The sequence below is a fragment of the Astatotilapia calliptera genome, chromosome 17, assembly GCF_964374335.1.
Source record: "Astatotilapia calliptera chromosome 17, fAstCal68.1, whole genome shotgun sequence".
In the NCBI taxonomy this organism is placed as follows: Eukaryota; Metazoa; Chordata; class Actinopteri; order Cichliformes; family Cichlidae; genus Astatotilapia; species Astatotilapia calliptera.
The window spans coordinates 5,352,505-5,367,674 of NC_137438.1; the positions used below are offsets into that span (position 1 = coordinate 5,352,505).

Genomic DNA, 15,170 nt, shown 5'->3' on the forward strand with positions numbered 1-15,170 from the left:
CAACCCTTAAGTTTATTGTAATAGCCATTATATAGAAAAAAAAATAACTACAGAGACACAATATCAACTTCAGCTGTTTGCTAACCTAACAAGAAACTGCTGCAGTGAGGTACTCTGATCTTACCGTCTTGGTGGGGACTCTAATCTTGAGAAACTCGGCCTCTCGACATAATACTGGCCATGGTGCGTGGACTCTGGTAAAGCTGGGGCCATGGCTCTTTAACTGAAAAAAACAAAAACATTCAGTTGTGTTTATGTAAGCAATTTGGGAAATTAAACATGCTAATCAGATCCAAACACAGTTTTGATTAGCCATGATTCAGTGTTTACAAGCACTTACCATGACTGAGCTTGTTTTCTACCAATAATGCTTTATTGCCCTCAACTTTTTATGCTCGGGGAAATGTATCAGCAGACTGCTTGGCTGACAGTACCTGCTGTTTAAAAATGGCTTACCAGACCATCTGCCAATACTGCTTTGCAATCCAATACAGCAGACTTTGTTTTAGCAGGAGAGACCTAAATACATTCTGCTCCTCACTTGATATTTTCGCTTCTCAGTGCTTTTTCCCTTCAGGCCTTACAGTTGACATCTGCAAGGGCCAACTCAACATTTTGCATTCAACACGGAGTTTTCTTTGAAATCCAAGCCAGATGCAACCAATCCTTGCCATCATTCTGACCTACAGAAAAGCTTTGGCTAGCCTGTTTAGCCAGCAGCATTCCTCTGATATCTATTAAAGATAGATGTGTCCTGTGCTCCTACAGCAAAGCCTGGAGCCGTTTGCAGTTTGGTGCAGAATGTTCCTAACACATTGGAGGTTTGTTTTTTGTGATTTTACCTCCAACTTCAAATGTAACATATTAATTGTATGTAAGATGAAATTCTGACTCATCTAGCTGCTAATGAATCATGTTCCAGTGCCCACACGGTAATTAGTATATTAATATTAATATGCATTAGCAAAATTTGATAATTGGTTGCTTCAAATAGCACCAAGAGATACATGATTGAATTCCTGAATACGAGCGCGATGACAAAACTTCTTCTGGATTCCTGTGGCTGAATATAAATAGAAAGTATAAGTGAAGCAACACATTTCCAAGAAATTTGTTCCAAAAGTAAATTCAAAAAAAATTGTTTGCAGCAGGCCTGATGGACCTGGTTTTTAGTGTGAGTGAGAGAGTAAATGAAATGAAAGCGGAGCCAGTGGGGGATGACAGCCAGGTAACCTTACCCTCCTTAGACCCCCCCATTAGGTTCTGCAAGAGGGGGGGGAAGTGAAAAGAGAAAGGTGGTATGGCAAATGACAGAAACCTGAAACTATTCCCTTTCTCCTCTCGACTCCTACTCTCCTGAGATCTTTCACTCCCCCTCACCACCCTCCCCTCCTCACATATATTACTGTAGCTTGTGCTGCCCGCTAGACACTGTTTCACTGACTGATTGACTGCTTCACTGTCAGTCTTACTGCTCTTATTTCATTATCATCTCTCTCCCTCTGTCACATCCACACAGACTTTAGTCCCACACATTGCATACAGCTGAATGCGAAGGCACCTGAGATTCACCTCACTTTAATAAGATGTATTTGTTATAAATAATCCATGTGCGGGCACACACACACATACAAAATAAATGTACTTTTACCATTTACAGATGACCAAAATAGAAGAAAAATAACTAAAAGAAACACAAGTAAATTATCTCACTAAAGTACGAGGAGACTCAGTTGAATGTGAAATTGAAGTGCTTTCACCTTGTTGCTGTCCTGTTACACACTGATCTGTCACATCACAGTATGTTTATGTGTCATGGCAAAAAGCTTACATTCCTGAGGACTTGAGAGGTTGTTTATGCTTATCAGACTATAAAAGGGTTACATAATTCATCCCAAACAGACAGATAATGTAAAAATCAAGGAAATCAAAGACCACTACCACTCTCCTCACGGGTGGTCGATCAGCAAAGATCATTCCACGAGTAAGAGGTGTTAAAGTCCAGAGCAACGTCTAATCAAGCAAAAGCCTGCAACTAAAACTGGTCTACTGTTTTAGGTTTATGAGTCCATCACCGGGAGATCACTGAATGTGTGGTGTGCATGGCAGGATTAAAACAAAAAAGGACATTGCTGCCCATCTGCAGTTTGCTAAAGATCACATGGATGAGCCAGATGGCTGCTTAAACAATGACTGTTATTGGGATGAATGAGACCAAAATAGAAGTTTTTGTTTTAATGAGAAGTTTTATGTTCAGATGAAGGGAGCTACTCCACTGCAGGACAACTGTGTTATCACACCTGTGAAACATGGTCTCATGGTTTTCACCTCTTTTGTATAACAGTTGTATGTTGAAATAAATATTTGAAATATTAGCATTTAGCAATTCCCAGAAATCTTTAGTCGAGGGGGAAACAGCAACTAAAAATATTTGACACCAGACACAGTTTTTCCTTCTAGCAGATATTAGATCCTTTTCCTCAAAAACAAAATCACAAAGTCATATCATACTTTTTTTGGAGAGGAGATTTTCTTTGTCTCCTTTCTTTAAATCAGATACTCTGCATGATGTGTGTAGACCACATTTGTGCAACACTGAAAATACTATAGACCTCAGAGTTTCAAGAAACCCCTGAACATTAGGTGAATATCCTAAGAGACATGTTATACAATCTGCAGTGCCTGGCCTATATTTGTGGGCATTTCTTGATTTATATTTCAGTTCCTTTTCAATCTCCTTTGATACTCCCACAATTCATCTAATCATTTCAGGAAAGTTTTCTTTTCTTGTCTAAATCAAAATTTAGATTCATGACAATATTCATAGTACTAAAAGTAAAAAAAAAATGTAAACACTTCTGGCGTAATCAACTGTAATCCTTGTCATAAGTACCATTGATAGAACCGTTGAACTCTACTGCCTGTGTTATTGTTAGATAAAGTTTACAAAATTAGACTACACGTATCCAGAGACTACATTTCCCCCGAGGTCCCTCTGCACCCCCAAGGGTTTACCCTCACCCCTTTCCCCATCTGCCATCATCAAAAACGCAGACACTTCAGTCAATTTAGGACAAAACAATCCAGCAGGTTTCACTCCACACTGACCTGGTTTTTCTGTGTTTGTCAAGCAGCAAACTGATGGCTGAAAATTTTGCAACCTTACAACTGACCATCTGCCACAAAACTGAGAAATAAGCAATGAATTGCCGATGTACTCCATCTCGACTTGCTCCTTTGAAATTTTTTTGTAGCCCCTCTCACCAGTATTCTGTTTCACCTGCTTAATCAACATTTATCATCTGTCTCCCAATCCTTTCCTCCCTCTTCCTCCTCCTCAACCTCTCCTCCCATTGCTATCGCTCCATCAAAAAGCAGATGATATAAATACCTTTTAGCCTGGAGAAGGTTAATTAGTAGAGCGATTTCCAATTAGCTCTTTATCTCTGTTGGGGGCGTAACTAGGCCGCAGCCGGGGGCGTCTTTGGGTAGGAGGGTGGTGGGTTATGAGAGGGTGATCAGGTGGGTGATGGGATGGCTGGGAAGAAAAGTATAGCAGGAAGTGGAGAGAAATCAAGAGAGATGAGGGGGGACTGGTTGAGTGAGATAAACAAAGAAAATACAAAAAACAAACTGAACCATGGGAAACATGGGCATAGGCAAAATTCCAAGATTGGAATTTGGAGGCAATGCTGGAGGTGGCAGAGTTAAAGATGTTAACATTTTCATCAGGAGTGACAGTATGGACAAGATAGAATGAGTACTTCAAAGGGAGCACTCAGGTTGAGTGTTTGAGAGAAAATGTTAGAGAGGCAAAGCTGAGATGGTTGGACAGGTGTAGAGGAGGGATATAGTGGATACACTGAACAAAGGATGTTGAATATGGAGCTGCCAGAGAGGAGGAAAAGAGTAAGACTTCAGAGGAGGTTAATGGATGTCATGAAGCAGGACATGCAGAGGGTTGGTGTGACAGAGGAGGATAGTAGAGGGTGAGACGTGGGCAAATGATCTGCTGTGGTCCCCTACAGGGAGCAGCCAACAGAAGGTAAAGAAAGTGTTTACAGAGCTCAAGTCAGATTTCTATAGGACCAGAAGTCCTTTTACAAGCACAGCTATCGCTATGTGGTGGCCTTAAGATAGATGCAGGTTTGAGGCACTTTTATTTTCCAATCCACAAGGTACATCTATCTTTTACAGCATCTATAGCTAGGTGTTAGGATGACATCAGTAACTTTCTACAGATCTCTAGGTGGTCGGATCATACCTGTAGGTAGCTAGATTTTTTCTTTGTTGTTAAAATCAATTAGCAAAAAACTCACCTGTGTTAGCACTGTGATGGACTGGACACCTGTTCAGGGTGTACCTTGCCAATCATGAAGCCCCCAGCAAGAAGTCATTCCAGCCATCAAGAATGAATAAACTAAATGCAGGAGGTGCATAGCATTCAAACTAAATGCAATGCAGCTGACACACAACTAGGGTTGCTACCTTTTTAACTATCAAGTAAGCGACAGTCTGGTGTGCCAGAAGCACAATGCACAGACAGGTGTGTATAGTGAAAATATGTATGTTCATTTTCTTACAGTAAAAATCCAGTAAAATGTTAGTATTAAGTTTAATCAATACCTCATCTAAAACAATAAAGAAAAATAAATTAAGTGATGACAGAAATCCTATGGGCATTTCCTTTGAAAAATAAGCAAAAGAGAAAAAATATTCAAATACAGGCTTCAATTACCCAGGTTAATATGCTGCGTAGACCAAACAGCACCGTCTTTTTACGAGTCACGACTCCAGGACACAATCACTCGTCTGATATAACTGTGGTCAAATTAGATATTTATAAGAGTGCAAATCTGTTGGTCAGAAAGTGACATTTCAAGTAATGGTCAATATATGGGACATTTAAGTTGGAATAAGGGACAAACAAATTTTGCTCATTATACAGGATGTCCCGGCTTAAACGGGACATTTAGCAGCCCTACACACAACTCAATTCCCATTAACCGTAGCTGATGCTGACAACACTAAATAACACGGAGAAATTTCGAGAGGTGAGTAAAGCTCCCATTTTGAAAACAGTTAAGTATTAAAAACTTTTCATTAACATTAACCTGGCCGTCATACACTTTCATGTTACCCATATAACTATTAGCAGTTAAAGTGTTAGCCACATTAGCGGTCTATTATCATGACGGTTTTGGTTAGCTGCTAAAGCTAACAATAACATAACTGTTAAAGTCTAGGCTAATCTGTAACAGTCATTAGTGTGGCCCATCTGCAACATTAACAGAGTAGATTTAACAGTTATTTTGGTTCAGAAAATGCTAGACTGATTCAGATTCTGTTCAGTAGACTGGATATACTGGATTTCGTAATGTGCAGTGTGTTTTTCATGGCAATTCAACAAGTAAAATATATATATATACATATATACATATATACATATATATATATATATGTATATATGTATATATATATATATATATATATATATATATATATATATATATATATATATATATATATATATATATATATATATATATATATATATATATATATATATATATATATATATATATATATATATATATATATATATATATACATATACATATATATAATAAAATAAAATTTCATTTTGCACTAGGAACAGAGTAGGTGGTTTTCATACACCTTAGCCTACTTCTGAAACACACAGGTCTAGACTAGCAAGGTGTTCTACACACACAAGTGTTGTTGGATTTTTGACCTTTACACTGAAAACAACAAAAAAATTAATTTATAAAACAAAGCCAAAAAAAAACAAAACCCATTGCTGGTGTATTAGATGGAGAGCGCAGTCAAAATGCAGGTAACATACACTTGATACTGTGTATGCATATACTCAGTTACAGACAGGTGATGGACTGAAGCTGCAATTACTTTGCTGACAAAAATGTCTACGTGGGAAGAACAGGACAAAAATATTAGCAGAGCACCAGTTTCGGCGCTACATTTTTATCTACATAGTGCTGCTTTCTGGCAGCACTTACTGCCAAATACACAGTCACTGTATCGGTGTAGAATGGAAGAAAAATAGTTTCATGTATAAAAATACTGTATGGTTTGCAGTTTGCATGTTTAGCACAAGTATAGAGCTGTTATTCATTTGGTTAATTAAAACTAAGGCAAGATGCCGGATGAATCCTAGCATGGAGTCCACAGCAACACAAATATGTTTTAGAAGACGAGTGGAACATACTTATTTTTTCTGATTATTAATGTTCCCATGCCTTCATCTAAAAATACTAACATAACATTTAAGTGTTTAAAATGTTTCTAAAAACCCCATGGACTGAAATCTTGACAAGTCCCAGCTCTACTTCTTCAATTAAAATCTCGCTCTGATTTAATTAAGCATGTTCTCTAAGAGGATGTCCCTAAGAGATCAAAGGTCAGCGCAATAATCCTGAGACACAATCAACAAGTTTGACATTTGAGTCACTCTTCTTTACCAGCATCAAGTTAATCTGAAGTCAAACAGGTTGGGCACAATAAGGATCATCTTTTTTATTATATAAAAAGTATACTTTGCTAATGGTGATGCTCAATGTATATATCTTTAAAACAGAACAGCAAAAACTATTCCTTCTACCTCACTCAAGAATAGCTGTAGCTCAGGTAGATAGGCCATCTACTAATCTCAGAGTTGCTGGTTCAATCCCTGATTGCTCCAGTCTGCGTGCCAAAGTACCCTTGCGTAAGATACTAAGCCGTGAGTTGCTCCTGATGCGTTAATCAGACTGTGAATGCGTTCAAATGTTAGATAGAAAGCTTTTAGATGTAAATAAAGTAACATTTTAAAACGCATCAGATTCTCACTGGGGGAAAAAAAGACTAATGTTACCAACTTCAAAATGCTAAAACATTTCAAGCAAAATGACATTTGACATTTATCATTACCCATGTCGAGTGAGACACTTACACTGACCCTAATCTCTCAAAAATAAAAGTGTCTTCCAAAGCCTTTGGAAAACATTTAACTACCAACATACGCCAGCAGGCCATCCGTTAATTACCTGCTTTATTTTAAGTTAGAGGTGCAGTTTGTACTTCTGTTGTATGCACTTGATTAACTATGATTAATGTTGAACAGCTTCACCCGATTATGTGCACACAGAGTACAGTGGAAAATTGATTTTTGGTACATGACTTATTATATCTGTAAGGCTGCTTCTCACCCATTGCGGCCTATACAATGATGGAAGGAGAGCAGTTATGTTTGTCAGAGTGCTTCCCACTTTGTTCAAATTAAGGATATTGGGATGTTTGTTTCTCTCGGTGGCAGATTTTAGCCCTAGATCTGTGAGACGAGATAAAAAGCTATCAGTCAGTCAGTTAATCTCATCCAGGCTTAGGCTCCATTGCCACACTGTCAACAATCTGATTAATACTAGCCTGCAGACTCCACACACTGCCAACTGGCTGCCAGCCAACACACACGCGCGCACACACACAGCAAAATGGGTATCATACACACGACAAGCCCTGCACTGGTAAGTTAGACACTACAGTACACTATTTCTTAAACATTTTAGAGTACATGAGACTTTTATGCTGTTTTTGCCTTGTGCTGTGTAAAAAAAAAAAAAATCTATTTTGTTTTTTTACTTTACGAGCGAAACAAGTAAGCATCGCTTAAATTTAACAATTTAATCCTCTTGTTGAAGCCAAAGTGCAGCAGAAGCTCATTAACTGACAAACGGAAGTTTAACAAAAACTGCATTTGTACAACTTTGTGGCAGTAAGCCTGGAGCATCATTACCACAAGCAGGCAGAGCACATAGGCCGTGTGTTGTGCCAAGTGCCACGCATAAGCATGCATGCACGCGCACACACACACACACACACGCACAAACAACAAAAGCAGGACAGAGCCACACAAGCTAGCGCCAGTAACACACAATGACAGCAAAAGTGATTTGTGCGTGTCAAAACAAAATTAGCCGTTTTAGGCCAAATTAGGAAATCGATGCAGAGGTCAGAGCAGCAGCTGTGTCAGCTAAAGTGACCAGAATTAAAGGCTTTTAGCACCGATGAAACATCAAGGCCACTGTGGATGCTGACTCAAAACAAACAGGATCTGCACTAACTGGACATTTTATTAGGTACACCCTGCTTTTACCCAGCTTGGGCACCCTTTTGCCATCAGAACTTTCTTTGTTTTTCATGGTTCAACAAGGTGTTTTAAGGCAGCACGGTGGCACGGTGGTTAGCACTGTTGCCGCACAGCAAGAAGGTCCTGAGTTCAATTCCAACATCAGGCCGGGGTCTTTCTGTGTGGAGTTTGCATGTTCTCCCCGTGTTTGCGTGGGTTCCCTCCGGGTACTCCGGCTTCCTCCCACCGTCCAAAGACATGCAGCTTGTGGGGATAGGTTAATTGGAAAATCCAAATTGCCATTAGGTGTGAATGTGCGAGTGAATGTGAGCGCGAATGGTTGTCCGTCCCTGTGTGTTGGCCCTGCGACAGACTGGCGACCTGTCCAGGGTGTACCCCGCCTCTCGCCCTATGACAGCTGGGATAGGCTCCAGTGCCCCCCGCGGCCCTGAAAAGGATAAGCGGAAGCGAATGGATGGATGGATGGATGGACAGTTGTTGCAGATTTGTCCGCTGCATATCCATAATCTATGATCCACCATTTCCTAAAGGTGCTCTGCGGGATTGAGAGCTGTGACTCTGGAAGCCATTTAAGTACAATGTTCAAGAAACTAGTTTGAGATCATTTGAGCTTTGATGCTCAGTTGGTACTAAGGTCTGCCAAGAAACTACACCCCCATATCAAAACACCACCACCATTAGCCTAAACAGTTCATACAAGCCAGGATGGATCCATGCCTCATTTTATTTGTGCCAAATTCAGATCAAAATGTCACAGCAGTAATTGAAACTCATCACACCAGGTTGTATAACAGGTACCGTTTCCTGGTCTTAGACAGCAGAAGTGGCAGCCAATGCAGTTTTCTGCTCCTTCAGCCCATCAGTTTCCAAAGTTTGACATGTTGTGCATTCACAGATTATGCATACCTGGGTTTTAGCAAGAGGTCCACCAACGCAAACAACCATTTCCAACAACCATGCCATGCTCAAAGTCACTTCTTCCCCATGCTCAATTTGGGCTACCTGCCTCAGTGCATCAAGTTGCTGATATGTTAAATTACAATAAATAAACATTTAAATTTAGACTGCCAGTAACCAGAAAACAGCAGCAAAGGTAAGTCACAAGGTAAGACTTTGCAAAAGTCTTGCGGCAAAAGGTGCGTCGCAAAACATCTGACGTGATGAAATCACTTGTGGTAAATAGACATAGCCCAGTGTACGGGAACGCTGTAGAATGTGCACACACCAAATTCAACTTGTTGAGCTGCTAATTTGGCTATATTCCACCCCATGCTCAACAGTGAGCAATCTCTGTGTTTTTAGTAGACACAGTAGACACAGATCCATCTATAATGGTAGAAAACACTGACAGTTAAAGGTTTCCTTTCTGCAGGCATTTACGGATGAAGGCAGAAGGCTGAATGACTCAGGCTTGACTTTTTTCTCCCATCACTCAGGTTTGCAGGTTTGGTGCAGCTTGCACCAAGTTATGCATCAGTGGGTTGCCCTTGGATACAAGCCATTTCTGACACAGAAAGCCGCCATTCTCTAAAACCACAACGTTACTGAAGTTTCTGTGAAACTGCTTTAAGTTCTAGAGGTTTTTGTTTGTTTTTATTGGTGAACTTCAGTGATGAATTTTGTCCACGTTTCCCACAATGCTGACATTTATTCTGACTTTCCATTTTGTAAAGCATCTCTATTTTGATGTGTGTTTATTCAAGTGGCAAATTCCTTGTACCCTTTTTTTTTTTTTTTACCCTCCCCACACCTCAGGAGCCCATAGAGCAGGGGTGGGCAATCTCAGTCCACGAGGGCCGGTGTCCCTGCAGGTTTTAGATGTGTCCTCGAACCAACACAGCTGATTTAAATGGCTAAATTAGCTCCTCAACATGTCCTGAAGTTCTCCAGAGCCCTGGTAACGAACTAATCATGTGATTCAGGTGTGTTGACCCAAGGTGAGATCTAAAACCTGCAGGGACACCGGCCCTCGTGGACTGAGATTGCCAACCCCTGAGTCATGGGGGTGTCTAAACCAGTACCTATGGAAATATTTGTCGGTTGCAGCTGTGGCTACAACCGTAGCTTGCCTCCACCAGTGTGTGAATGTGAGAGTGAATGAATAGTGGCATTGTAAAGCGCTTTGGGTGCCTTGAAAAGCGCTATATAAATCCAATCCATTATTATTATTATTATGTAGAGGAATAAAGTTTCATAATTTCACATAAGTAGACAGAAACTGGCGATATCGTAATATGGTTTAGGCTAAAATATAATCACCAACTTAAAGCCCCTAAAGACAAACCCACTTTGCAGCTGCCCTAAATTGGGATGACTCATGTAGGTTTTCTGTTGTTTTGTCCCACAGCAGCAGGATGATTAAAGAAGGTTGAACACTTTGGTACAATCAGCAGAAACCTCAAGACAAGCTCAACTGCTGTTGTTACACAGTCTCTCCCACCTCCTTCTACTATCTGAGCCAGGCTCCTATGTAGGCACTCACCTTAAATAGCTCAAGATAGTGTTACGTCAGATCCTGTGTAGAGGTTCAACTTCAAAAAGCCTGTGAAGTCAGTGAAGCTATAGAATTTAGCCTGTGTTCAAAAACACAGAGTCTAGTGTGTCAAATTATAATCCCATTTATTTCTCAAGGATTTGGGATAAAAATAAATAAATAAATAATAATAAAATAAAATAAAAAACAAAGCTTTTGTTTTTTCCAAGCCTTAATGAAAACTAATGGTTTTTAAATATACCTGAACTCTGCGCACTATTCACCTCAGCATTGGCTGACCTAGCTCTGCGATTTTACGTGTTCTACCACTTAGTGGCTTAGTTGCTGTTGTTCCCAATTGCTTCCTTCCACTTTGTTAAAATACCACTTTCAGTTCCACTTTCGCTTATCCTCATCAGAGTCACAGGGGGGCTGGGGCCTATTCCAACTACCATAGGACGAGAGGTGGGGTACCCCCTGGACAGGTCGCCAACTGACACCATTTAGAATGACCATTTAACCTGATCCCACTAACTACATGTCTTTGGAAAGTGTCTGTTAAAGCCTACCTGTCAGCTGCATTAAATTTAGCCAGTGTTGTGCAAATGAGAATAAAAGAAGCTTAGCATGACCATACACACACTCACCTCTCTGTCTCTCTCAATCTCCAAACCAGCCTCTAGTAGGTTAGCCTCAAACTCCTGCCTGATTAGACGCATCTCATGGTCACCGGGCTCCATTGGCTCGCCATCTCCTGCTCCTCCAAGCTCCATGAACACCTCGCTGGCGCCCGCACCCTCCCCTCCTGGAATGCCGCCGCCTCCACCACCACCACTTCCACCTGGTGCCACATCTGAGGCCGCCATTGAAGGAAAGTTGCCATTAGAAACAATAGATAACCGGTCTTGTGAAACGGAGGCACTAGCAGGAGATCGTATCGAGGTGTGCCTTCGCTGATGAAAAACCAGAACATAGTCGACTTTCCGTCGGCCGTCACTGAAGTAAAGGCCTTCTCCGATGGCATGAGGACCTGAAGTTGATCCCATGACCTGTAAAATATAAATATCAAGCAAACATCAATACTGGTGCACTATATATTAAAAAACCTAAAAGATTTAGAATAATTATTGTAGCGTATCCCAGTCAAATACAAACTGGTTATAGAGAGCATACAACACCTTTAAGCAGCAGTGGAGTTATGTAATAAGTGTTTGAATGAACTTAAACATTACTGCAGTGTCAGTGCACACAACCACAAGTGGCTTTTGGCAGGTTCTCAAAAACACTGAAGTGAGAACCTTCAGCAGCAGAGTGGGCAGTCAGCTCACCTTTGGCTGTTTTATTCTTTATTTAGACAGAGGGAAAGCAGAGAGCGAGACTAAACATGGAGGACACAAGAGGCAAAGCTCTATACTCTGAGCATGATGGGAGATTTCTTACCATCAATGTATGTTGTTGTATTACTCTGTTACACTTTAACCTAAACACACACTGTGCTTCGGTTGAATACACATCAGGTTTTTTCACATAACGCCAAATCACAGCGAGTGCCATCTTTATACTGTAAAGTAAAGACCAGAGTATTCTGGAGAAAACCCCAACAGTCAAACAATCCCTCATGAGCAAACACTTGGTGAGAATAGAAGGAAAAACTACTTTTAACAGGAAGAAACCTCCAGTAGATTCAGGCTCAGGGAGGGGGTAACCATCTGCCATGACCAGAAACAGGACAAAACAGAGACCAAGGGAGAGAGAAGATGTACATGAACGATCACAAAGTGCTTACATTTTAAACTATTTGAGCATGAAATAGACTAGTACACTAAAAAAAGAAAAGAAAGAAAAAACATGCTAAGTTTAACAGCTTGGTTTTTAGAAATATCTGATATGATATAGCTAGAAAAAGCTAGCATCACTATTGAAAGTAAATTTTGTTGAATTTGCCAATACTTAATATCACTAAAGCTGATTGAAAACTACATTACAAGAGCAACTTTGAGACAACAGTGTAGGCCTTATCCTTTTTTTCCATAGTGAGAGAAAAGAAAGAGTGAACTTCACTCAGAAATGGAGAAAGATAAAAAAGACAGGACAGGAGAGGAAGAAGAGAAGTTAGATTTAAAGGTAAGAACTGCTCAGTTGTGTTTGATCAATGGAAATGTAAAGCTTGCATGCAAGTCCTCATGTTTTTGTGGTATTATGGGGGGTTTTCATATTGTGAAACATGCAGCAAATCAAAATGAGGCATGGTTTAAAGGGCACCAGAGATTAATTTAGTTAAATGATGATGATGCTTAGATTCATTAGCTGAATTCCACCTTTCATGCCAACTGTATGCCCTAGAGTATAAAGACAGCATAAACAGCATACTGTCAGTGTAGAGGATGGAGATTAATCAGGACAACTCATGAAACACCTGCTGACATCGTATTAAATTCAGTGTATATCCACAAAGATCAGTAAACCTCAGAGCTGCAGTATCCCCAATCAACTGATCACAGCAGGTACATTAAGAAAATCTACTTGACCCCTCGATAAAAATTATTGTGAGTTGTGATTCTTGTTCCGATGTTGGGCCATTTCAGCTGATTTTAGGGTTCCCCCACCTGCTGAATCCCACTTTAACCTGTACCCTACTCATTTTCTTGTTTAGAGGGAAAGTCACCCTCTACAATGCAGGCAACAGAAAATGGAGCTATTTTTTTCTCCTTCCTTTTCTCTGCTCATGTTCTGCTTACCTGTCTCAAGTTGAGTACCTTTATTAGAATTACAATTTAGACAGAAATCATATTTGTATTCCTGTCTACTAATATTATTTTTATGTGACATTAATATGGCACAAAATTCAGTTTGCTTTGCATAAAAATAGATACTAGAGTTAAATAGGTAGTAGAAACATCCTCCAAAGAGCTACTTTTTAAACTTTTCTAGAGTACATTTCAGAACCTGCTCATTTTCCACTTTTACTTGAGTAAATAAAATGAACCAGCTCTTGAAGTTTTACTGGTGCATTTTTTTTTAAACACTAGTATCTGTAATTCATCCTAAGTAGAGGATGTCATGATTACCAGTTCAGTAATGTGTACTCTATATCACTTTAATGATGCAGCTGATGGTTTTAATTTCCTATATGTTGTTGAGTAGCATGATTTAAAACAATGTGATTAGAAGCTAAATAAAAAATAATAATATTTTAATGCAATATATAGTAGAATAGAGGCAAAGAAACAAGCATGACAGAAATTGTTCCTTTTTGGGAGAAGCAGTGCCACCCCATGCCCTTCTTCTGGACACACCCTTGGCAAACACATTGCAGTAAATGACTGAAGCAACTAAAAAAAAAAAAAAAAAAGACCAAAACAATAATTAATAATAATAATAATTCCCTTAGCTACCTTTAACTTGCCAATTGTTAACCAAACAGACAGCACACCAAACAGCTAGGCCTTTTTTAGACATTTGAATTCCTGTCTAGTACGGTAGAACAAACCGAATGAGTGCAAATTCAGGAAGGTGTGCATTACCGACTTATTTCATGGCTCAGGCAAGTCAAAACAAGTTTAGATGTTCCTGAAGCATGTATTGCCAAGTCTCACCAGATTAGCTTATCGGTGTAGTTTATTCAAGGTGTTTCTTTCTATCAAGCTAATTAGCTGCACCTGCTGGATGAAAGACCCTATTTCACCTTTGAGCCGTGTCTTCACTTTCAGATTCCACTTAGTTTACAACACTCCATGTGAACTTTAAAAGTCGCTGCTGAGCGGACTCCCAAGAAAAGCTGAGTTAGTATAGCGCCGACCGACTTGGGTCTAATCAACAGACACCTGTGTAACGGTGTAAATTACTCCAGCGCATTGTTCCTAATGTCTCGGGTGTTCTTGTGCTTCAGCTACAGTTGCTATTACAAAAACTGTTTGCTGCATGTGTACAAAGTCTATAGACTATTACTCAAATTACTTACGAAAGCTCTAATTATTTTGACTGCATAACCGCACAACAATACATATTGTCTGCACTACTCTGCAGGACACAAACGCTGCTACAGTCACGCTCCTGGAGCTTCACTATAGTGCTTGTGTTTGCTCACACATAACAGAGCGAGAGAGACAGGTGTGCAGGGATTTTTAGTTGCTTTAGTTTAACCAGTACCAAGAATCCCCCGGTAGTTGTTGTTCTGTTAAGAGCTTAATGAAAACTCCTGGGAAGACCTTCCCTGGAGGTTGCCAAACCTTTTACTGAGCCTCACCTGTCTGCTCATCATAAAGTGGTATATGATAGCCAATTATGATGTTCTCACGTATAATCGAAAGCGTCGTCTTACGTTTCTTGTAGCCCCATGGACAAATTAACTAATTATAGGTTCCAAGTAAATATAGTAGATGGAGAAACACTTCAAATCAAAAATTAAAGCCGAGCTTTCGGCAATGTCACCAAATGTAAAACGAATATGAAAACTACCATAGAGAGTCGTAAATATGTCACGAACACTGAGGTGTAGTAAAAACTAACTCCAGACCACGACCAGAAGACCAA

At 39.9% G+C, this 15,170-nt stretch overlaps 1 protein-coding gene across 7 annotated transcripts in view; it reads right to left on the bottom strand.

Annotated features, from left to right (window-relative positions):
- ano2b (anoctamin 2b) overlaps positions 1-15,170 on the bottom strand; it is a 76,559-nt gene that overhangs the window by 49,499 nt on the left and 11,890 nt on the right. For 3 of the 7 annotated variants that reach the window (XM_026146594.2, XM_026146595.2, XM_026146593.2), the window contains 2 exons: positions 11,285-11,686; positions 125-223 (listed from right to left, as the gene is read on the bottom strand). In XM_026146594.2, coding sequence (XP_026002379.1) covers positions 125-223; positions 11,285-11,686 — 501 coding nt within the window. Of the gene's footprint in view, positions 1-124; positions 224-11,284; positions 11,687-14,161; positions 14,181-14,233; positions 14,258-14,322; positions 14,466-15,095; positions 15,115-15,170 lie in introns of those variants that run through there. The other 4 variants (XM_026146597.2, XM_026146600.2, XM_026146601.2 and 1 more) reach the window with 4 other exon arrangements.